This window comes from Coregonus clupeaformis, unplaced genomic scaffold, assembly GCF_020615455.1.
Source record: "Coregonus clupeaformis isolate EN_2021a unplaced genomic scaffold, ASM2061545v1 scaf0650, whole genome shotgun sequence".
Classification (NCBI taxonomy): domain Eukaryota; kingdom Metazoa; phylum Chordata; class Actinopteri; order Salmoniformes; family Salmonidae; genus Coregonus; species Coregonus clupeaformis.
The window spans coordinates 1-25569 of record NW_025534105.1 but is presented as its reverse complement, the minus strand read 5'-3'; the positions used below and the strand labels follow the sequence as shown (position 1 = coordinate 25569).

General features: G+C 44.9%; 1 protein-coding gene and 1 non-coding gene across 2 annotated transcripts in view; both read left to right on the top strand.

Moving 5' to 3' along the window:
- The window catches only part of LOC121586704 (potassium voltage-gated channel subfamily H member 8-like), a gene marked incomplete at its 3' end in the record, with an annotated part of 68490 nt that extends 47843 nt beyond the window's left edge, over positions 1–20647 (top strand). The window contains exons 8-11 of the mRNA XM_045216249.1: positions 9861–10073; positions 12138–12337; positions 13407–13656; positions 20433–20647. Of these exons, the coding sequence (XP_045072184.1) occupies positions 9861–10073; positions 12138–12337; positions 13407–13656; positions 20433–20647 (878 nt within the window). The remainder of the gene's footprint in view (positions 1–9860; positions 10074–12137; positions 12338–13406; positions 13657–20432) is intronic.
- A 327-nt stretch (positions 20648–20974) lies between these two features.
- Positions 20975–21041, top strand: trnag-ucc. The gene has a single exon. It is a non-coding gene; the product is annotated as a tRNA-Gly (tRNA).
- The last annotated feature ends 4528 nt before the right edge of the window (positions 21042–25569 follow it).

Sequence of the window (25569 nt, the reverse complement as noted above, 5' to 3'; positions counted from 1 at the left end):
GCAGGAAGCTTGGCCCCAGTGATGTACTTGGCCGTACGCACTACCCTCTGTAACTGCCTTGCAGTTGCCATACCAGGCGGTGATGCAACCAGTCAGGATGCTCTCGATGGTGCAGCTGTATAATTTTTTGAGGATCTGAGGACCCATGCCAAATATTTTCAGTCTCCTGAGGGGGAATAGGCTTTGTCGTGCCCTCTTCACGACTGTCTTGGTGTGTTTGGACCATGATAGTTCGTTGGGGATGTGGACACCAAGGAACTTGAAGCTCTCAACCTGTTCCACTACAGCCCCGTCGATGAGAATGGGGGCGTGCTCAGTCCTCTTTTTTTTCCTGTAGTCCACAATCATCTCCTTTGTCTTGGTCATGTTGAGGGAGAGGTTGTTATCCTGGCACCACATGACCAGGTCTCTGACCTCCTTCCTATAGGCTGTCTCATCGTTGTCGGTGATCAGGCCTACCACTGTTGTGTCGTCTGCAAACTTAATGATGGTGTTGGAGTCGTGCCTGGCCATGCAGTCATGGGTGAACAGGGAGTACAGGAGGGGACTGAGCACGCACCGCTGAGGGGCCCCTGTGTTGAGGATCAGTGTGGCAGATGTGTTGTTACCTACCCTTACCACCTCGGGGTGGCCCGTCAGGAAGTCCAGGATCCAGTTGCAGAGGGAGGTGTTTAGTCCCAGGATCCTTAGCTTAGTGATGAGCTTGGAGGGCACTATGGTGTTGAATGCTGAGCTGTAGTCAATGAATAACATTCTCACGTAGGTGTTCCTCTTGTCCAGGTGGGAAAGGGCAGTGTGGAGTGCAATAGAGATTGCATCATCTGTGGATCTGTTGGGGCGGTATGCAAATTGGAGTGGGTCTAGGGTTTCTGGGATAATGGTGTTTATGTGAGCCATGACCAGCCTTTCAAAGCACTTCATGGCTACAGACGTCAGTGCTACGGGTCAGTAGTCATTTAGGCAGGTTATCTTAGTGTCCTTGGGCACGGGGACTATGGTGGTCTGCTTGAAACATGTTGGTATTACAGACTCAGTCAGGGACATGTTGAAAATGTCAGTGAAGACACTTGCCAGTTGGTCAGCACATGCTCGGAGTACACGTCCTGGTAATCCGTCTGGCCCTGCGGCCTTGTGAATGTTGACCTGCTTAAAAGTCTTACTCACATCGGCTACGGAGAGCGTGATCACATAGTCATCCGGAACAGCTTGATCATGTTGAGGGAGAGGTTGTTATCCTGGCACCACAAAGCCAGGTCTCTGACCTCCTCCCTATAGGCTGTCTCATCGTTATCGGTGATCAGGCCTACCACTGTTGTGTCGTCTGCAAACTTAATGATGGTGTTGGAGTCAGCTTAGCCATGCAGTCATGGGTGAACAGGGAGTACAGGAGGGGACTGAGCACGCACTCCTGAGGGGACCCCGTGTGGAGGATCAGCGTGGCAGATGTATTGTTACCTACCCTTACCACCTGGGGGCGGCCCGTCAGGAAGTCCAGGATCCAGTTGCAGAGGGAGGTGTTTAGTCCCAGGGTCCTTAGCTTAGTGATGAGCTTTGAGGGCACTATGGTGTTGAATATTTAGGTCAACCAGAAAATATACTTCTCTGTTGATATCATATTATGCAGATACTGACTGTTAGCACTTGGTGGTCTATTTAGCTTCCCACAAGAATGAGCTTTAGGTGAGGCAGGTGAACCTGTAGCCATATTACTTCAACAGCATTTGACATGAGATCCTCTCTAAGCTTTACAGGAATATGACTCTGAACATACACGGCAACACCTCCACAATTGACATTCCTGGCTCTTCTGAAGATGTTGAAACCATTTGTAAGTCGCTCTGGATAAGAGCATCTGCTAAATTATTTAAATGTAAATGTAAATGTATTGCATACCGCTGTATCATCAAAGGTATTATCTAAGTGAGTTTCAGAGATAGTCAGTATATGAATGTTATCTGTTACTAGCAAGTTATCGATTTCATGAACCTTGTTTCTTAGGCTATGTATGTTAATGTGGGCAATTTGTAGCACTTTTCTGGGATTCTTGATTTATTTTATTGCTTTATTGGGAGGCTTATCAGAGGTAGACATGACAATGGTATTTATGTTTGAGCTGATAGTGCAGGGTGAGCTGCACACAGTGGATTTCCTACTAGGGCAAACCGCCTCAGTGCTAGCAGTATAACCCAGGTTCATAGGCGCATGATTACTGCATACAATAGCTGTAGGAGTGACAGAAGCGTTCAAAGGAGTTAGAAGGACATAAATTAGATTACTTACATTATGAATGCCAACGCCCCTGGGACAATGTACATTTGCAATAGCACTACGACAACTCAGCGACACAATGGTAGGGATTAATAATTGGCCGCTTTTTGGAATCTTTCAGAGCTAGAATCGGTTCTTTAAAATCCATTTTCAGCAGTTCCGAGCTAGCCCTCCTAATGTAATTTGACCCCACATGGACTACGACAGGCGCATCGGTTTGTGTCAAGAACTGCAACACTTCTGTTTTTTTCACGCTCAACAGTTTCCTGTGGGTATCAAGAATGGTCCACCACCCAAAGGACATCCAACCAAGGTGGTGCAACTCAATACTAGGAAGGTGTTCTTAATGTTGGGTATGCTCAGTGTATACTGTATATACAGTGGGGTCTGAAATGACTGACACCCTTGATAAAGATTAACAAAAATGACTGTATAAAATAAATAATTAAAATACTGAGCTATATTGTATGCAAAAAACAATTGGGAAATTATATAATTTTTTTTAAATGAATGAGTCACTTTTATAATAAATAAGAATACAATATATATTTTTAAACACTTCTACATAATGTGGATGGTACCATGATTACGGATAATCCTGAATGAATTGTGAATATTGATGAGAAAGTTACAGCGTGTCAAAGATCATAACCCTAAGACATGCTAACCTCTCACCATTACCGATAGCATGTTAGCATGTTTAAGATATGATATTTGACCCTCTGTAACTTTCTCACTCATCATTATTCACGATTCATTCAAGATTATCCGTAATCATGGTAGCATCCACATTAATGTAGGTATGATCTTTGACCCTCTGTAATTTTCTCACTCATCATTATTCACAATTCATTCAGGTTTATCCGTAATCATACCTTTTTGAGCAAAAAAGTATTACTTTCTGTGAGCAATTGTATTAATATAAAATAATATATTTTCCCAATTCTTTTAGCATATACAATTGAAGTCGGAAGTTTACATACACTCAGGTTGGAGTCATTAAAACTAGTTTTTCAACCACTCCACAAATGTCTTGTTAACAAACTATAGTTTTGGCAAGTCGGTTAGGACATCTACTTTGTGCATGTGGGTCAGAAGTTTACATACACTAAGTTGACTGTGCCTTTAAAGAGCTTGGAAAATTCCAGAAAATGATGTCATGGCTTTAGAAGCTTCTGATAGGCTAATTTACATAATTTGAGTCAATTGGAGGTGTACCTGTGGATGTATTTCAAGGCCTACCTTCAAACTCAGTACCTCTTCCCTTGACATCATGGGAAAATCAAAAGAAATCAGCCAAGACCTCAGAAAAAAATGGTAGACCTCCACAAGTCTGGTTCATCCTTGGGGGCAATTTCCAAACGCCTGAAGGTACCACGTTCATCTGTACAAACAATAGTATGCAAGTATAAACACCATGGGACCACGCAGCCGTCATACCGCTCAGGAAGGAGACGCGTTCTGTCTCCTAGAGATTAACGTACTTTGTTGCGAAAAGTGCAAATCAATCCCAGAACAACAGCACAGGACCTTGTGAAGATGCTGGAGGAAACAGGTACAAAAGTATCTATATCCACAGTAAAACGAGTCCTATATCGGCATAACCTGAAAGGCAGCTCAGCAAGGGAGAAGCCACTGCTCCAAAACCGCCATAAAAAAGCCATACTACGGTTTGCAACTGCACATGGGGACAAAGATCGTACTTTTTTGAGAAATGTCCTCTGGTCTGATGAAACAAAAATAGAACTGTTTGGCCATAATGACTATCGTTATGTTTGGAGGAAAAAGGGGAACGCTTGCAAGCCGAAGAACATAATCCCAACCGTGAAGCACGGGGGTGGCAGCTGTGGGGGTGCTTTGCTGCAGGAGGGACTGGTGCACTTCACAAAATAGATGGTATCATGAGGAAGGAAAACTATGTGGATATATTGAAGCAACATCTCAAGACATCAGTCAGGAAGTTAAAGCTTGGTCGCAAATGGGTCTTCCAAATGGACAATGACCCCAAGCATACTTCCAAAATTGTGGCAAACTGTCTTAAGGACAACAAAGTCAAGGTATTGGAGTGGCCATCACAAAGCCCTGACCTCAATCCTATAGAACATTTGTGGGCAGAACTGAAAATGTGTGTGCGAGCAAGGAGGCCTACAAACCTGATTCAGTTACACCAGCTCTGTCAGGAGGAATGGGCCAAAATTCACCCAACTTATTGTGGGAAGCTTGTGGAAGGCTACCCAAAACGTTTGACCCAAGTTAAACAATTTAAAGGCAATGCTACCAAATACTAATTGAGTGTATGTAAACTTCTGATCCACTGGGAATGTGATGAAAGAAATAAAAGCTGAAATAAATCATTCTCTCTACTATTATTCTGACATTTCACATTCTGAAAATAAAGTGATGATCCTAACTGACCTAAGACAGGGAATTATATGTCAGGAATTGTGAAAAACTGAATTTAAATGTATTTGGCTAAGGCGTATGTAAACATCCGACTTCAACTGTAGCTCAGTATTTGAATTCATTATTTTATACAGTCATTATTGCTTATCTTTATCATATCCACATGGTGTGCTGGTTTGCCTCAGTAGCTCAGCCATCTATAGCTCACAGGAGTAGTATTATACAGCTCCAAAGTCAATAAAAACAAATCAATCAGCCTGAGATATGATGACAATCCACCATTTAGTTTGTCCGTCTGATTAAATCTCTCTATTATGGGCAAATCTCCTATAGTAAGGGTCTCCAACCTTTTCTAGCATGAGAGCTACTTTTAAATTATGAAATATTTCTCCAGCTACTGATATTTTGTTTTTCTTAGCTTTCAAATAGGCACTCTCTTTGTATTTTCCCGAATTCCGGTTTTCTTGGTTTTCTTGGTTGAATTTGTTCAGTTTTTCTCCCTCAAAATTACAATTATTCATATAGAAACAATGACATTGGATGTTCTGAGTCCATGTCAATTATTAAATAACATCAGAAGACAAAATTTGAGGGCTGGGAAAAAACGAATGAATGTTGATCTTTGAGTGTAATACCCCTTTAAATACCCCTTTTGCGAGAGAGGAATGTGCTGGAATAGCTATGTTTTTGCTGCTGCATATGTCATGACAGAGTTTGCAAAAGAAAAGCCCACCCGATTGATACAAATAATCTTGATATACAGTGCATTCGGAAAGTATTCAGACCCCTTCACTTTTTCCACATTTTGTTACGTTACAGCATTATTCTAAAATTGATTAAATTGTCCCCCCCCCCCACACAATACCCCATAATTACAAAGCAAAAACATGTTTTTATAATTTTTTGCAAATGTATAAAATAAATAAACTGAAATATCACATTTATGTAAGTATTCAGACCCTATTTGTTTTGGTTCTGTCCATTTGTAGCTTGTTTTTGGACACAGGTACAGGAATGGCTAAAGGATTGCAATATTTACCTGGAGCTAACCTTGCAGATAGCATTACTGGGTGATCTGAAAAGTCATAGTCAATCGATCAATAATATAGTAATACTTTTAGCAAAAATATTTATTTTTAATTCACATTCTGTAGAAGCAATGAGAATAGAAAGGTTCAGAACTTTTGTAAAACATCACAGTACGGTTGAAATATACACTGCTCAAAAAAATAAAGGGAACACTTAAACTACACAATGTAACTCCAAGTCAATCACACTTCTGCGAAATCAAACTGTCCACTTAGGAAGCAACACTGATTGACAATAAATTTCACATGCTGTTGTGCAAATGGAATAGACAACAGGTGGAAATTATAGGCAATTAGCAAGACACCCCCAATAAAGGACTGGTTTTGCAGGTGGTGACCACAGACCACTTCTCAGTTCCTATGCTTCCTGGCTGATGTTTTGGTCACTTTTGAATGCTGGCGGTGCTTTCACTCTAGTGGTAGCATGAGACGGAGTCTACAACCCACACAAGTGGCTCAGGTAGTGCAGCTCATCCAGGATGGCACATCAATGCGAGCTGTGGCAAGAAGGTTTGCTGTGTCTGTCAGCGTAGTGTCCAGAGCATGGAGGCGCTACCAGGAGACAGGCCAGTACATCAGGAGACGTGGAGGGGCCGTAGGAGGGCAACAACCCAGCAGCAGGACTGCTACCTCCGCCTTTGTGCAAGGAGGAGCAGGAGGAGCACTGCCAGAGCCCTGCAAAATGACCTCCAGCAGGCCACAAATGTGCATGTGTCTGCTCAAACGGTCAGAAACAGACTCCATGAGGGTGGTATGAGGGCCCGACGTCCACAGGTGGGGGTTGTGCTTACAGCCCAACACCGTGCAGGACGTTTGGCATTTGCCAGAGAACACCAAGATTGGCAAATTCCCTGTGCTCTTCACAGATGAAAGCAGGTTCACACTGAGCACGTGACAGACGTGACAGAGTCTGGAGACACCGTGGAGAACGTTCTGCAGCCTGCAACATCCTCCAGCATGACCGGTTTGGCGGTGGGTCAGTCATAGTGTGGGGTGGCATTTCTTTGGGGGGCCGCACAGCCCTCCATGTGCTCGCCAGAGGTAGCCTGACTGCAATTAGGTACCGAGATGAGATCCTCAGACCCCTTGTGAGACCATATGCTGGTGCGGTTGGCCCTGGGTTCCTCCTAATGCAAGATAATGCTAGACCTCATGTGGCTGGAGTGTGTCAGCAGTTCCTGCAAGAGGAAGGCATTGATGCTATGGACTGGCCCGCCCGTTCCCCAGACCTGAATCAAATTGAGCACATCTGGGACATCATGTCTCGCTCCATCCACCAACGCCACGTTGCACCACAGACTGTCCAGGAGTTGGCGGATGCTTTAGTCCAGGTCTGGGAGGAGATCCCTCAGGAGACCATCCGCCACCTCATCAGGAGCATGCCCAGGCGTTGTAGGGAGGTCATACAGGCACATGGAGGCCACACACACTACTGAGCCTAATTTTGACTTGTTTTAAGGACATTACATCAAAGTTGGATCAGCCTGTAGTGTGGTTTTCCACTTTAATTTTGAGGGTGACTCCAAATCCAGACCTCCATGGGTTGATAAATTTGATTTCCATTGATAATGTTTGTGTAATTTTGTTGTCAGCACATTCAACTATGTAAAGAAAAAAGTATTTAATAAGATTATTTCATTCATTCAGATCTAGGATGTGTTATTTTAGTGTTCCCTTAATTTTTTTGAGCAGTGTATATGGCAAATAGAAATCCTATATGGATGGTGTTAAGAGATAGATGGGAGGTATTGAATGGAGTTGAAGGATGGGACTAATAACAACTAACAACAAATAATAACAAGATAACTAATAATGTAAGCATACTGTGTCCATAATAAGTATATAGGTTGTATGTTGGGAGCTTTTGGGAAAGAGCACAGTTAGAAAGATATGGCATATAGAAGCAAACCGGATGGACATCATGAAAATGATCGGAGAGGTTGAGAGTAGAAGAAGTTCAGGAGCAAAAACAAATAAAATATAATTATTGTAAAATTGACTGTGTCCATAAGGTGTAGATAGTAAGTATAGGCTGGAAGTAGAGGCCTGGGCATTTATGTTCACAAATTTACCCCAAGTAGGGAAAGGATGGCGGGGTTAAAAAGTAATAAAGGGGAGTATATATATAAAAAACATGGGAGATTTGAAGTGATGCAGACAATTACATTGATGGAAGTTACAATCTATCTGCAATATTAAGCTGATCTGCCCCCCCCCAAAAAAAAATAAAAAAAAATAAGAAAGAACAAACAAAAATATATATATATATATATAAAAAAAATAAAAAATAAAAAGTATTCAGACCCTTTACTCAGCACTTTGTTGAAGCACCTTTGGCAGAGATTGCAGCCTCGAGTCTTCTTGGGTATGACGCTACAAGCTTGGCACACCTGTATTTGGGAAGTTTCTCCCATTCTTCTCTGAAGATCCTCTCAAGCTCTGTCAGGTCTGAGGTCCTGAGCGCTCTGGAGCAGGTTTTCATCAAGGATCTCTCTGTACTTTGCTCGGTTCATCTTTCCCTCGATCCTGACTAGTCTTCCAGTCCCTGCCGCTGAAAAACATCCACACAGCATGATGCTGCCACCACCATGCTTCACCGTAGGAATGGTGCCAGGTTTCTTCCAGACGTGACGCTTGGCATTCAGGCCAAAAAGTTCAATCTTGGTTTCATTAGACCAGATAATCTTGTTTCTCATGGTCTGAGAGTCTTTAGGTGCCTTTTAGCAAACTCCAAGCGGGCTGTCATTTGCCTTTTACTGAGGAGTGGCTTCCGTCTGGCCACTCTACCATAAAGGCCTGATTGGTGGAGTGCTACAGAGACGGTTGTCCTTCTGGAAGGTTCTCCCATCTCCACAGAGGAACTCTGAGGCTCTATCAGAGTGATCATCAGGTTCTTGGTCACCTCCCTGACCAAGGCCCCTTTCCCCTGATTGCTCAATTTGGCCGGGCGGCCAGCTCTAGAAAGAGTCTTGGTGGTTCCAAACGTCTTCCATTTAAGAATGATGGAGGCCACTGTGTTCTTGGGGACCTTCAATGCTGTAGAAATATTTTGGTACCCTTCCCCAGATCTGTGCCTCGACACAATCCTGTCTCAGAGCTCTACGGACAATTCCTTCGACCTCATGGCTTGGTTTTTGCTCTGACATGCACTGTCAACTGTGGGACCTTATACAGACAGGTGTGTGCCTTTCCAAATCATATCCAATCAATTGAATTTACCACAAGTGGACTCCAATGAAGTTGTAGAAACATCTCAAGGATGATCAATGGAAACAGGATGCACCTGAGCTCAATTTTGAGTGTCATAGCAAAGGGTCTGAATACTTATGTAAATAAGGTATTTCTGTTTTTTATTTTTAATACATTTGCAAAAATTTTTAAAAACCTGTTTTTGCTTTGTCGTTATGGGGTATTGTGTGTAGATTTATTCGTTTTTTTATTTATTTTATCCATTTTAGAATAAGGCTGTAACGTAACAAAATGTGGAAAAGTTATTTTTCTCTTTCTGTCCAACCAGAAGACGGTTATCATTAACACTAACTGGCGACACAAAGTGAATAATAGACAAACGCGCGCACCACACAGACATACAGGGGCAATATTGCTGGAAATTAATTGCCAGATATTGTGTTAGTTTTTAAGTCAATTGTGGCTAACCAGGGGCGGGATCAAATACAATGTGGTTTGATTGGATAGTAGCTGGGAGCTTGAGGTGTCTGATACTTGTGATATTTGTTTATGACAGTTTGTGGTGGAACACGTGAAAAATGCATGCAGAATTGTTTGGCGAGTTACTCATAGGTGGGCTGCGAGCTGTTGGTAGCTTACAATCAACCTGTTGGAGACCCCTGCCCTATGTAGTTCAATGCTCTGGTGAAAAGTAGTGCACTATATAGAGCAAATTACGACATTTAGGACAAATCCTATGGCTGCGTTCTGATTCTCTACCTCTCACAATCATGACTGGAGGACGTTTCCACCATATTCCTTACACTTCTTCTAAGTCATGAGAGGGAGAGTACGAGTGTACACTTTGAGCGAGAGAAGGCTAGAGAATTGTAACAAAGCCCATGTGTTTCCCTCCCTCCTCTCTGTCTCCAGGCTGGCTCCATGAGTTGGGGAAGCGTCTGGAGTCTCCCTACGACCTCCTGGGGGAGGTGAACGGGACGGGGCTGAGCGGTCCCTCTCTGAGGAGTGTCTACATCGCTTCCCTCTACTTCACCCTGTCCAGTCTGACCAGCGTGGGCTTCGGCAACGTGTCGGCCAACACCGACGCTGAGAAGATCTTCTCCATCTGCACCATGCTCATCGGAGGTAGGGGAGATACACACACACACACACAACGGGCACACACACACATCACAATTAATGCATGTAAAAACTATTCAGAATGAGGTATGTGAACACCAGGTAATGTTAATATTTTTAGCTTTGTCTGGTTTTATCTAGTTTTACTGTGATAAGGACTGGTCTTGTGGCTGTTCTGCTGGTTTGGACTGGTTCTGGTTGTTTTTATCTGGTCCAAACCAGAGACGTTTTGGGCTGTGGGTTTGAATGAGGTCACAGTGGCAAGTGTTCTCCCTTTGAATGCTCATGAGCCTAGCTGTGTTAAATGTCCCCGACTGCCTGGGGGCACTCACACACACACACACACACACACCACACACACACACACACACACACACACACACACACACACACACACACACACACACACACACACACACACACACACACACACACACACACACACACAGGGAGAATAGAGAAGTAAGGGATGTGTGTGTGTATGTGTGTGTCCCATACGCCCCATCTCCCCTGTCTACCCCCAGTGTGTGTGAGATGGAAACAAACACCTAGCCAGCCTGGATAGTGTGTATAGTGAAGCATAGGTCAGACCGAGTGTGTGTAAAGGGGAAATTGAATTATTAACCTCTAGTAAATCTTTCCCATTATTTTTTTATTTTCTCTCAATCTCATGCCCCACCTAATATCTCATGCCCCACCTCTAAATCTCATGCCCCACCTCTCAATCTCATGCCCCACCTCTCAATGTCATGCCCCTCCTCTAAATCTCATGCCCCACCTCTCAATCTCATACCCCACCTCTCAATCTCATGCCCCACCTCTCAATCTCATGCCCCACCTCTCAATCTCATGCCCCACCTCTAAATCTCATGCCCCACCTCTCAATATCATGCCCCACCTCTCAATCTCATGCCCCACCTCTCAATCTCATGCCCCACCTCTCAATCTCATGCCCCACCTCTAAATCTCATGCCCCACCTCTCAATATCATGCCCCACCTCTCAATCTCATGCCCACCTCTCAATATCATGCCCCACCTCTCAATCTCATGCCCACCTCTAAATTTCATGCCCCACCTCTCAATCTCATGCCCCACCTCTCAATGTCATGCCCCTCCTCTAAATCTCATGCCCCACCTCTCAATATCATGCCCCACCTCTCAATCTCATGCCCCACCTCTCAATCTCATGCCCCACCTCTCAATCTCATGCCCCACCTCTAAATCTCATGCCCCACCTCTCAATATCATGCCCCACCTCTCAATCTCATGCCCCACCTCTCAATCTCATGCCCCACCTCTCAATCTCATGCCCCACCTCTAAATCCCATGCCCCACCTCTCAATCTCATGCCCCACCTCTAAATCTCATGCCCCACCTCTCAATATCATGCCCCACCTCTCAATCTCATGCCCACCTCTAAATTTCATGCCCCACCTCTCAATCTCATGCCCCACCTCTAAATATCATACCCCACCTCTAAATATCTTGCCCATCCAACTCCAAATTTGACCACCCAAACCCAATGTTACTCCCACTCTAACCCCAAACCCACCTCCCAATATCATGCCCCTCTAACTCCTAATTGATCCCCACCAAAACCCTATTTTCCAAACCTCCCTCCTGTCTGTCTGTCCTCGGCCTGCCTGCCCACCAATCACTCCTCCTGTCTGTCTGTCCTCGGCCTGCCTGCCCACCAATCCCTCCTCCTGTATGTCTGTCCTCGGCCTGCCTGCCCACCAATCACTCCTCCTGTCTGTCTGTCCTCGGCCTGCCTGCCCACCAATCCCTCCTCCTGTCTGTCTGTCCTCGGCCTGCCTGCCCACCAATTCCTCCTCCTGTCTGTCTATCCTTGGCCTGCCTGCCCACCAATCCCTCCTCCTGTCTGTCTGTCCTCGGCCTGCCTGCCTGCCCACCAATCCCTCCTCCTGTCTGTCTGTCCTTGGCCTGCCTGCCCACCAATCCCTCCTCCTGTCTGTCTGTGCTCGGCCTGCCTGCCCACCAATCCCTCCTCCTGTCTGTCTGTCCCTCCCTTCCCACCTCCCTCTTTCCCTCCAACCCTCCCCCTCCAGCGTTGATGCACGCCCTGGTGTTTGGTAACGTGACAGCCATTATTCAGAGGATGTACTCTCGCTGGTCCCAGTACCACACCCGCACCAAGGACCTGAAGGACTTCATCCGGGTCCACCACCTGCCCCAGGGCCTCAAACAGCGCATGCTGGAGTACTTCCAGACCACATGGTCCGTCAACAATGGCATCGACTCCAACGAGGTGAGCAATCTGAACACCCTGTGTGGGAGAGTGTTATTACAGGTTTTTGTTCCAGCCCGACACTATCACACCTGATTCAACTATCAAGGGCTTGATGATGAGAGTGTAGACAATGAAGAAGTTTGGCTGAAAATGTATAAAAAAGAGAGAGGGGTGGTGAAAGAGAGAACAAGAGAGAAAGCGCGTGAGAGATGGATAAACTGAGCTACAAAGCAGGACAAAGAGAGAGACAGTGGCCCATCATGCCTCATGAGCGGTTTGCTTTGAGACAGACAGCAGACACATAACAGAGCAGAGCATTCAGATAGGGCAGGGAGATGAATCACAGATGTATGAATTATAGATAGGCCTGTTGATTAAAGTGGGCCTCTGTTGTCATGATGACTCATTGATATGTTCTGTTCAGCACTTTTCTGCTATTTGCTGAAACAGAGACTGACGGATGTTGTGTGTCAGGGATGATTAGATGTTGGAGATGAATGTCACAGTAATGTAGCTGGTGTTTCCTGGTGGGAATAAGTGTGTAGGCAGAGGTCTCAATATAGTAGGTGGGCTGATCTAGGATCAGGTTCACCTTGTCCATTCAATATAATATGTAAGGAAAAACTGATCCTAGATGAGTAGATAGTCATACTTTGAGATGCTTTATGAATACAGGTCGCTGGTGTGTGGTGCTGTTGTATCATTATGCCTTCTTTCAATATGGTTTGTTTAAGATACCCCCAGTTGTGCTGGGTCCAAAGTTCAACTCACTCCATGCAGCACAACCTAAAGTCAGCACAACTTATTGCAAACACTTGCAATATTTTCACCAAAGTGCCTTTATTCAAAGTGGCCTTAGACATGCTGATTTGTGGTGACATCATCACTTTTAAAATGGTATTTATTTAGCTGACCGTTTTTAACCTTTTTTAAAAATCAGGAAGTCCCTTGAGATGAATAATCAATTTTTTTGAGAGGGTCCTGACCAAGATAGCAATTTACGGGCAACTGCAATCGTGCCATGTCTAACAATCTCTCTGTCTCCATCTCTCTCTCTCCCTCCCCCTTCCACCATCACCCCTCTTAGCTGCTGAAGGACTTCCCAGACGAGCTGCGCTCTGACATCACCATGCACTTGAACAAGGAGATCCTGGAGCTGTCACTGTTTGCCTCGGCCAGCAGAGGGTGCCTGCGCTCCCTGTCCCTGCATATCAAGACCACGTTCTGTGCCCCTGGGGAGTACCTGCTGCGCCAGGGGGACGCCCTGCAGGCCATCTTCTTCGTCTGCTCCGGGTCCATGGAGGTGCTGAAGGATGGCATGGTGCTGGCTATACTGGGTGAGACATGGTGCTGGCTATACTGGGAGAAACATGGAGAAGGGAGGGAGGGGAGAGACGGATAGGAGGGCAGATAGGCCGTGGACAGACAGGCAGGCAGACAGACGGAGTCCATCGTTGGAACACTTTGTGATGCTACTTGGCTGATTCCATCCCAACAGGCCACCTGTGGATCAGAGTCCATTATAGGGCTGAATCTACAGTCCTCTGTCACCTGCCATGCCACTCCCCCTCTCTGTGTGAGTGTGTATGTCTGTGTACAGTATCTGTGACTCTGAGTCTTTGTGTATGTGAGTATTTGTATATATATATATTTTTTTTTACTTTTACCCCTTTTTCTCCCCAATTTCGTGATATCAATTGGTAGTTACAGTCTTGTCCCATCGCTGCAACTCCACAACGGACTCGGGAGAGGCGAAGGTCGAGAGCCATGCATCCTCCGAAACACGACCCTGCCAAGCCGCACTGCTTTTTGACACACTACTCGCTTAACCCGGAAGCCAGCCGCACCAATGTCTCAGAGGAAACACCGTCCAGCTGGCGATCCTGGTCAGCTTGCAGGTGCTCGGCCCGCCACAAGGAGTCGCTAGAGCGCGATGGGACAAGGAAATCCCGGCTGGCCAAACTCTCCCCTAACGACGCTGGGCCAATTGTGCGCCGCCTCATGGGTCTCCCGGTCACGGCCGGCTGTGACACAGCCCGGGATCGAACATGGGTCTGTAGTGACGCCTCAAGCAATGCGATGCAGTGCCTTAGACCGCTGTGCCACTCGGGAGGCCCGTATTTGTATTTATTAAGGATCCCCATTAGTTCCTGCCAAGGCAGCAGCTACTCTTCCTGGGATCCAGCAACAATAAGTTATATACAATTTAAAAAAACATTACAATACATTCACAACAGATTTCACAACACATTAAGTGTGTTCCCTCAGGCCACTACTCTACTACCACATACAGTGGGGGAAAAAAGTATTTATTCAGCCACCAATTGTGCAAGTTCTCCCACTTAAAAAGATGAGAGAGGCCTGTAATATTCATCATAGGTACACGTCAACTATGACAGACAAATTGAGAATTTATTTTCCAGAAAATCACATTGTAGGATTTTTTATGAATTTATTTGCAAATTATGGTGGAAAATAAGTATTTGGTCACCTACAAACAAGCAAGATTTCTGGCTCTCACAGACCTGTAACTTCTTCTTTAAGAGGCTCCTCTGTCCTCCACTCGTTACCTGTATTAATGGCACCTGTTTGAACTTGTTATCAGTATAAAAGACACCTGTCCACAACCTCAAACAGTCACACTCCAAACTCCACTATGGCCAAGACCAAAGAGCTGTCAAAGGACACCAGAAACAAAATTGTAGACCTGCACCAGGCTGGGAAGACTGAATCTGCAATAGGTAAGCAGCTTGGTTTGAAGAAATCAACTGTGGGAGCAATTATTAGGAAATGGAAGACATACAAGACCACTGATAATCTCCCTCGATCTGGGGCTCCACGCAAGATCTCACCCCGTGGGGTCAAAATGATCACAAGAACGGTGAGCAAAAATCCCAGAACCACACGGGGGGACCTAGTGAATTACCTGCAGAGAGCTGGGACCAAAGTAACAAAGCCTACCATCAGTAACACACTACGCCGCCAGGGACTCAAATCCTGCAGTGCCAGACGTGTCCCCCTGCTTAAGCCAGTACATGTCCAGGCCCGTCTGAAGTTTGCTAGAGTGCATTTGGATAATCCAGAAGAGGATTGGGAGACCAAAATATAACTATTTGGTAAAAACTCAACTCGTCGTGTTTGGAGGACAAAGAATGCTGAGTTGCATCCAAAGAACACCATACCTACTGTGAAGCATGGGGGTGGAAACATCATGCTTTGGGGCTGTTTTTCTGCAAAGGGACCAGGACGACTGATCCGTGTAAAGGAAAGAATGAATGGGGCCATGTATCGTGAGATTTTTTGTGAAAACCTCCTTCCATCAGCAAGGGCATTGAAGATGAAACGTGGCTGGGTCTTTCAGCATGACAATGATCCCAAACACACCGCCCGGGCAACGAAGGAGTGGCTTCGTAGAAGCATTTCAAGGTCCTGGAGTGGCCTAGCCAGTCTCCAGATCTCAACCCCATAGAAAATCTTTGGAGGGGAGTTGAAAGTCTGTGTTGCCCAGCGACAGCCCCAAAACATCACTGCTCTAGAGGAGATCTGCATGGAGGAATGGGCCAAAATACCAGCAACAGTGTGTGAAAACCTTGTGATGACTTACAGAAAACGTTTGACCTGTGTCATTGCCAACAAAGGGTATATAACAAAGTATTGAGAAACTTTTGTTATTGACCAAATACTTATTTTCCACCATCATTTGCAAATAACTTCATAAAAAATGCTACAATGTGATTTTCTGGATTTTTTTTCCTCATTTTGTCTGTCATAGTTGACGTGTACCTATGATGAAAATTACAGGCCTCTCTCATCTTTTTAAGTGGGAGAACTTGCACAATTGGTGGCTGACTAAATACTTTTTTCCCCCACTGTAGCTACAATACAGAATCTATATGTATGTGTGTATAGTCCATATGTTATCGTGTGTGTGTATGCATGTGTCTGTGTGTGTATGCATGTGTCTGTGTGTGTTTCTCTTCACAGTCCCTGCTGTTCCATAAGGTGTATTCAACATGTCAATACTTCTCACAAATACTAGTAGTGATAAATTCAGTCTCTCCTCTACTTTGAGCCAGGAGAGATTGACATGCATATTATTAATGTTAGCTCTCCGTGTACATTTAAGGGCCAGCCGTGCTGCCCTGTTCTGGGCCAGAGTGGCTGTGTAATGTGTGTATACAGTATTTAACAGGGACAACACTCTCTTTCAGAGCTCTCCTGCTGACTGTGCAGAAGGTCAGGCTGACATTGACTATCTGGGAACAGTGAAAGCTCTCTAAAGCGTTACGCCAACTCCTTACAAACCTTCTCACAGCCAAAACCGCTCAGCCAAGCTCTGAGCAAGTGTGTGTGTCACACAAAAGAAGGGGGGGTGAGCAGTGAAAGAGGGGAGATAGAGGAGAAGAGGAAAGGAGAAAAACAGAGAAAGGGAGTGAGGGAGGAAGGGGTGAATAGAGTCACGACAGCACTACTTACTATCAGCACCCCCCAGCAACCCCCTAGCACCCAATGCAGATAAGCAGTGTTCACAGTTCAGTTTGACAATGATAAATACTTTAGCACAGCTCAAGGGCTATTCTAGCTTCCTTGTGACATCATGCACACCTAGCCAATACATGGAGCAGACATCCAACACATGAGGGCACGGTAAATAGAAAAACTGAAAGATAGTGTCACTTTATGACATACAATATATTCTATGCTATATTCTAACTATGATCTATGACTGATCAGATTACTATATTAATAATAGTCCATGACACAAAAATACAGCCCTAGAAATGATGTGGCTTTGTCTATTCTAGTAATTCTAATTCTATGTTTCAAATCAAATAAAATCAAATCTTATTTGTCACATACACGTGTTTAGCAGATGTTATTGCGGGTGTAGCGAAATGCTTGTGCTTCTAGCTCCGACAATGCAGTAATATCTAACAAGTAATATCTAACAATTCCACAACATATACCCTATACACACATATCTAGTAAGGAATGGAATTTAAGAATATATACATACTGTATATGGACAAGCAATGACAGAGCGGCATGGACTAAGATACAGTAGAATTTTATAGAATAGAATACAGTATATACATATGAGATGAGAAGTGCAAGATATGTAAACATTATTAAAGTGACTAGTGTTCAATTTCTTAAAGTGGCCAGTGATTTCAATAGGGAGCAGCAGCCTCTAATGTGCTTGTTATGGCTATTTAACAGTCTGATGGCCTTGAGATAGAAGCTGTTTTTAATTCTCTCGGTCCCAGCTTTGATGCACCTGTACTGACCTCGCCTTCTGGATGATAGCGGGGTGAACAGGCAGTGGCTCGGGTGGTTGATGTCCTTGATGATCTTTTTGGCCTTCCTGTGACATCGGGTGCTGTAGGTGTCTTGGAGGGCGGGTAGTTTGCCCCCGGTAATGCGTTCGGCAGACCGCACCACCCTCTGGAGAGCCCTGCGGTTGCGGGCGGTGCAGTTGCCGTACCAGGCGGTGATACAGCCCGACAGGATGCTCTCAATTGTGCATCTGTAAAAGTTTGTGAGGGTTTTAGGTGCCAAGCCAAATTTCTTCAGCCTCCTGAGGTTGAAGAGGGTCTGTTGCGCCTTCTTCACCACACTGTCTGCGTGGGTGGACCATTTCAGTTTGTCAGTGATGTGTATGCCAAGGAACTTGAAGCTTTCCACCTTCTCGACTGCGGTCCCGTCGATGTGGATAGGGGGGTGCACCCTCTGCTGTTTCCTGAAGTCCACGATCATCTCCTTTGTTTTGTTGACGCTGAGTGAGAGGTTATTTTCCTGGCACCACACTCCCAGAGCCCTCACCTCCTCCCTGTAGGCGGTCTCATCATTGTTGGTAATCAAGCCTACTACTGTTGTGTCGTCTGCAAACTTGATGATTGAGTTGGGGCGTGCTTGGCCACGCAGTCATGGGTGAACAGGGAGTACAGGAGGGGCTGAGCACGCACCCTTGTGGGGCCCCAGTGTTGAGGATCAGCGAAGTGGAGATGTTGTTTCCTACCTTCACCACCTGGGGGCGGCCCGTCAGGAAGTCCAGGACCCAGTTGCACAGGGCGGGGTTCAGACCCAGGGCCTCAAGCTTAATGATGAGCTTGGAGGGTACTATGGTGTTGAATGCTGAGCTATAGTCAATGAACAGCATTCTGACATATGTATTCCTCTTGTCCAGATGGGATAGGGCAGTGTGCAGTGTGATGGCAATTGCATCATCTGTGGATCTATTGGGGCGGTAAGCAAATTGAAGTGTGTCTTGGGTGACAGGTAAGGTAGAGGTGATATGATCCTTGACTAGTCTCTCAAAGCACTTCATGATGACAGAGGTGAGTGCTATGGGGCGATAGTCATTTAGTTCAGTTACCTTTGCTTTCTTGGGTACAGGAACAATGGTGGCCATCTTGAAGCATGTGGGGACAGCAGACTGGGAAAGGGAGAGATTGAATATGTCCGTAAACACACCAGCCAGCTGGTCTGCGCATGCTCTGAGGATGCGGCTAGGGATGCCGTCTGGGCCGGCAGCCTTGTGGGGGTTAACATGCTTAAATGTCTTACTCACGTCGGCCACGGAGAAGGAGAGGCCACAGTCCTTGGTAGTGGGCCTTGTCGGTGGCACTGTGTTATCCTCAAAGCGGGCGAAGAAGGTGTTTAGCTTGTCTGGAAGCGAGACGTCGGTGTCGGCGACGTGGCTGGTTTTCCTTTTGTAGTCCGTGATTGTCTGTAGACCCTGCCACATACATCTTGTGTCTGAGCCATTGAATTGCGACTCCACTTTGTCGCTATACTGATGTTTTGCCAGTTTAATTGCCTTGCGGAGTGAGTAGCTACACTGTTTGTATTCTGCCATATTCCCAGTTACCTTACCATGATTAAATGCGGTGGTTCGCGCTTTCAGTTTTGCGCGAATGCTGCCATCTATCCACGGTTTCTGGTTAGGGTAGGTTTTAATAGTCACAGTTGGCACAACATCACCTATACACTTCCTGATAAACTCAGTCACCGTTTCAGTGTATTCATCTAAATTATTTTCGCAAGCTGCCCGGAACATATCCCAGTCCGCGTGATCAAAACAATCTTAAAGTGTGGATTCCGATTGGTCAGACCAGCGTTGAATAGTCCTTAGCATGGGTACTTCCTGTTTGAGTTTCTGCCTATAGGAAGGGAGGAGCAAAATGGAGTTGTGGTCAGATTTGCCGAAAGGAGGGTGGGGGAGGGCCTAATAACCAGTTTGAATAGCAATGGACGAGGATTTTAGCAGCGCAAGTACAACAGTCGATATGTTGATAGAACTTCGGCAGCCTAGTCCTCAAATTTGCTTTGTTAAAATCCCCGGCTACAATAAATGCAGCCTCAGGATATGTGGTTTCCAGTTTGCATAAAGTCCAGTGAAGTTCTTTGAGGGCCGTCATGGTATTGGCTTGAGGGGGGATATACACGGCCGTGACTATAACCTAAGAAAATTATATTGGGAGGTATTCTAGGTCGGGTGAACAGAAGGACTTGAGCTCCTGTATGTTACTATAATAACACCATGAGTCGTTAATCATGAAACACAGCTTCCCGGAGAGATATTTATTCCTGTCTGCGCGATAAACTGAGAACCCATCTGGCTGGACCGATTCCGTGAAACAAAGTATGTTACAGGCCTTGATGTCTCTCTGGAAAGAAATCCTTGCCCGGAGCTCGTCGAGCTTGTTAACCAAAGACTGAACATTAGCGAGTAGTATACTTGGAAGCGGTGGGTGGTATGCGCGCCTCCTAAATCGAACCAGAAGGCCGCTCCGAGTGCCTCTCCTCCGCCGCCGATGTTTTGGGTCAGCCGCTGGAATCAGTTGAATTGCCCTGGGGAGAGCAAACAAAGGTTCTGCTTCGGGAAAGTCGTATTCCTGGTCGTAATGCTGGTGAGTTACTGCCACTCTGATATCCAATAGTTTTTCCCGGCTGTATGTAATGATACAAAACACTTTCTGAGCTAATAATGTAAAAAACAAAATACCTCAAAGTTTCCTAAGAGCTAGTCGCGAGGCCGCCATCCTCGTCGGCGCCAGGTACTATTCCAGCTCTCTGTCTGAAACCTCCATCCCTACCTCTCCCTCCCCAGGTAAAGGTGACCTGATCGGGGCCAACATGTCTATAGATGACCAGGTGATAAAGACCAACGCGGATGTGAAGGCTCTAACCTACTGTGACCTGCAGTGTATCAACCTGAGTGGTCTGTACCAAGTACTGGACCTCTACCCAGAGTACACCAGCCGCTTTGTCCAGGACATCCAGCTGGACCTCACATACAACCTGAGGGAGGGACACGAGTGCCATGTGAGTCACACGCACATACATACACAAGTACGCACACAAGCACGCGCACACACACACACACACACACACACATACATGCACATGCACATGCACACACAATGAATAGAGAGAGAGAGAGAGAGAGAGAGAGAGAGAGAGAGAGAGAGAGACCCAGAAAACCTGAGCCTACGCCTACACTGTGGTAAAACACTAAAACAATACAGGAATACACTAAGAAAAACGAAGGCATGTCAGAAACAGCATGTCAGAAATCAGCTCAATGTGATTGAAGAATCCATACAATCTAACCACTTCTGGGTAAATTGGAACACACTAAACCAACAACAACACTAGCTCAGTTGGTAGAGCATGGCGCTTCCAACGCCAGGGTTGTGGGTTCGATTCCCACGGGGGACCAGTATGAAAAATATGTATATGCACTCACTAACTGTAAGTCATTCTGGATAAGAGTGTCTGCTAAAATGTAAATGTCATTACTTATCCAAAATGGAGATGTATGGATAAAATTCTCAAATATTTTTGGGCCTATAACAAAGAAAAAACAGCAAAAACATATAAACGATCAACTACAAATCAGCTATTAAAGATGACCAGAACCAACAGATTATCCAATTACATTGAATAAAGGACAGGACAAAATACAAACCCTCCATCTACACTGGTATCCTAAATGAAATGATAAAACATACAGACCACAAATTCCAATCGGCTATACTTAAACTATTTAACATAATCCTCAGCTTTAGCATCTTCCCCAGTATTTGGAACCAAGGACTGATCACCCCAATCCACAAAAGTGGAGACAAATTTGACCCCAATAATTCCCATCAACAGCAATCTTGGAAAAATCCTCTGCAGTATCATCAAAAGCAGACTCCAACATGTCCTGAGCAAATGTCAAATTGTCTTCTTACCAAAATACTGTATGACAGACCACGTATACACCCTGCACAATGTTATTGACAAACAAATAAAACAAAACAAAAGCAAACTCTTCTCATGCTTTGTTGATTTCAAAAAAGCTTTTGACTCAATTTGGCATGAGGGTCTGCTATTAAAATTGATGGAAAGCGGTGTTGGGGGAAAAAATATGACATTATAAAATCACTGTACACAAACAATAAATACACACATTTCTTTCCACAGGGCCGTGGGGTGAGACAGGGATGCAGCTTGAGCCCCACCCTCTTCAACATATACAGTATATCAATTGGCGAGGACACTAGAACAGTCTGCAGCACCTGGCCTCACCCTACTAGACTCTGAAGTAAAATGTTTACTGTTTGCAGATGATCTGGTGCTTCTGTCCCCAACCAAGGAGGGCCTACAGCAGCACCTAGATCTTCTGCACAGATTATGTCAGACTTGGGCCCTGACAGTGAATCTCAGTAAGACAAAAATAATGGTGTTCCAAAAAAGGTTCAGTAGCCAGGACAACAAATACAGATTCTATCTAGACACTGTTGCCCTAGAGCACACAAAGAACTATACCTACCTCGGCCTAAACATCAACACGACAGGTAACTGACAAACAGTTGGAACTACCGAGTGGCGCAGTGGTCTAAGGCACTGCATCGCTGTGCCACTAGAGATCCTGGTTCGAATCCAGGCTCTGTCGTAGCCGACCGGGAGACCCATGGGGCGGCGCACAGGGAATGGCCGGCAGGGATGTAGCTCAGTTGGTAGAGCATGGCGTTTGCAACACCAGGGTTGTGGTTTCGATTCCCACGGTGGGCCGGTATTAAAAAATAATGTATGCACTCACTAACTGTAAGTCACTCTGGATAAGAGCGTCTGCTAAATGACTAAAATGTAAAATGTAACTTACACAAGACTGTGAATGATCTAAGAGACAAGGCAAGAAGGGTCTTCTATGCCATCAAAAGGAACATAAGCGCAACATCCCAATTAGGTTCTGGGCAAAAATACTTGAATCAGTTATAGAACCCATTGCCCTCTATCGTTGTGAGGTCTGGGGTCCACTCACTAATCAATAATTCACAAAAAGGGACAAACACCCAATTGAGACCCAAATATACTTTGTGTACAACGCAAAACCCCAAACAATGCATGCAGAATTAGGACAATACCCGCTAGTTATCAAAATCCATAAAAGAGCTGTTAAATTCTACAACCATCTAAAAGGAAGTGACGCCCACACATTCCACCACAAAGCCATCACCTACAGAGAGATGAACCTAGAGAAGAGTCAGCTCACCCAGCTGGTTCTGGGGCTCTGTTCACAAACACAAACAGACCCCACAGAGCCCCAGGACAGCAACACAATTAGACCCAACTAAATAATGAGAAAGCAAAAAAATACCTATTCGACCCACTGGAAACAATCAACCAAAAAATTTTGCAATCACAGTGGCAGAATACCTACCACTGTGATTGACCCAAAATTAAGAAAATCCTTGACAATGTACGGACTCATTGAGCATAGCCTTGCTATTGAGAGAGGCAGACCTGGCTCTCAAGAGAAGACAGGCTATGTTCACACTGCCCACGAAATAAGGTGGAAACTGAGCTGCACTTCCTAACTTCCTGCCAAATGTATGACCATATTAGAGACACATATTTCCCTCAGATTACACAGACCCACAAAGAATTCGAAAACAAATCCAATTTTGATAAACTCCCATATCTATTGGGTGAAATACCACGGTGTGCAATCACAGCAGCAAGATGTGTGACCTGTTGCCCCAAGAAAATGGCAACCAGTGAAGAACAAACACCATTGTCAATACAACCTATATTTATGTTTATTTATTTTCCTTTTGAAATGTCTTTATTATTTTTGAATTTTTGTGAGTGTAATGTTTACTGTTAATTTTTATTGTTTGTTTCACTTATGTTTATTATATTTTTATCTTGCTTTGGCAATGTAAACCTATGTATCCCATGCCAATAAAGCATTGTTGCAACACTGTACATATCAATGATATAACATTTGAAATGTCTATATTATTTTACAACTTTTGTGAGTGCAATGTTTACAGTTCATTTCTGATTGTTTATATTCCTTTTAGTTTATTGCTTTGGCAATGTAAACATGTTTCCCATGCCGAGAGAGAGACAGAGAGAGAGAGAGAGAGAGAGAGAGAGAGAGGGGGTAGGAGGGGGAGAGAGAGCGAGACAGAGAGTGAGAGAGAGAGAGAGAGAGAGAGGGGGGTAGGAGGGGGAGAGAGAGAGTGAGACAGAGAGTGAGAGAGAGAGAGAGAGAGAGATATGGGAGGGTGGTGGTGAAACAGAGAGAGGGAGAGAGAGAGAGAGATAGACAGAGAGAGAGAGAGAGAGAGAGAGAGAGAGAGAGAGAGAGAGAGAGACAGAGAGAGAGAGATAGACAGAGAGAGAGAGAGAGAGACAGAGAGAGAGAGAGAGAGAGAGAGAGACAGAGAGAGAGAGAGAGAGAGACAGAGAGAGAGAGAGAGAGAGAGACAGAGAGAGAGAGAGAGAGAGAATGATGGAGTGCAGCAATAGCCTGGGCTCCTAAATGAGGAATGCTGCTGTAATTACAGTCAGGTGTGTCTGGTCCTGCTGCCCAAATAACACTGGCCCACTTTAAACACACACACACACAAGCAAACGCACACATGCATGCACACACACGGACACACTGCCGCAGCGCAAAGTGAAAAACTATACTATTGAGAGGGGCAGCTCAGGAGTAACAACATTATGTCATAAAGAGTTTGTGAGAGGGAGGATAACAACTGGGTTGGGCAATATAGACATGTTAAATCCAATCACTTTTCTTCCATCTTTCTGACAGGTTATGTCCAGATTGTCCACCAAACCGTTGGACACACAGGTACTGTTCAAAAGACACTAACGAAGATATCTGATAACAGTTCTATCAATGTTGGGTATTTTCTATGTAAAACAAAGCCAATGGGTTTGAACTGAGATTTTATAGTCAACATCTCTCCTTTAAGGGATTTTTGATGTTTTGATGACCGTGCAGAGCCCCTTTAGAAACTGACCCAAAAATAATCATGAATAAACTTCTTCCAAAATCATTTTATGTTTCTTATGACACAGTAGTAAAAATGATCCCAGTCTCCATCTCTTGTAATTGACTCAATCGCTCGTTAGGCATAATTATATTTATCGTGATGGAGGGGGCTCAGAGGGATGAGGGGAAGGGGGGAATGATGGAGAGAGGGGTGGGGGGCATATTCATTGGTGAGGGAAGTTTGAGTTTTTATGGTGATGGAGAGATGGGAGGAGGGGGTTGGGTATGAGGGGATGGAGGGAGGGATATACATCTTGAGTGGAAGTTTGAGTGTAAGAGCTGGTTTGATTGATGGACTGCCGGGGAAACTTTGGTGACTCGTTCAATTACAGAGCAGAGTGGAGCGCCATTTAATATTCACACGAGGAAGTGATGGAATTTTGGGTTGAAATCTGGGAACAGTATTAGACCAGGTGATTAATCAGAGAAGGGTAGGGGGGGCGTAGTGTGTGTATAGGGTGTGTGTGTGTGTGTGTGTGTGTGTGTGTGTGTGCGTGCGTGCACGGAGCCAGTAATAATGTTTCAATGAGCATTCAGTGGGTGGTTTCAGTAACCTCAAGTCAGATCTTTACAAAATAAGAATGAGAACATTGGTCACCCATCATCATTTCATGCTATTTTCTGCTTCTAAAATTCAGCATTTTACTTCCAGCATCTCATATTGCAGGTACAGTAATCAGCAGTCCAAATACATTTTAATTTTAGTCATTTAGCAGACACTCTTATCCAGAGTGACTTACAATTAGTGCATTCAACTTAAGATAGTTAGGTGAGACAACAACACATCACAATCGTATCATGTACATTTTCCCTCAACAAAGTATTTATCAGAAAGGTCAGTTCTAGCGGCAAAAGAGAAGTGCATTTTTTTCTTCTTGTTTTGGGGAGGGGGGCCTTGAGAGTT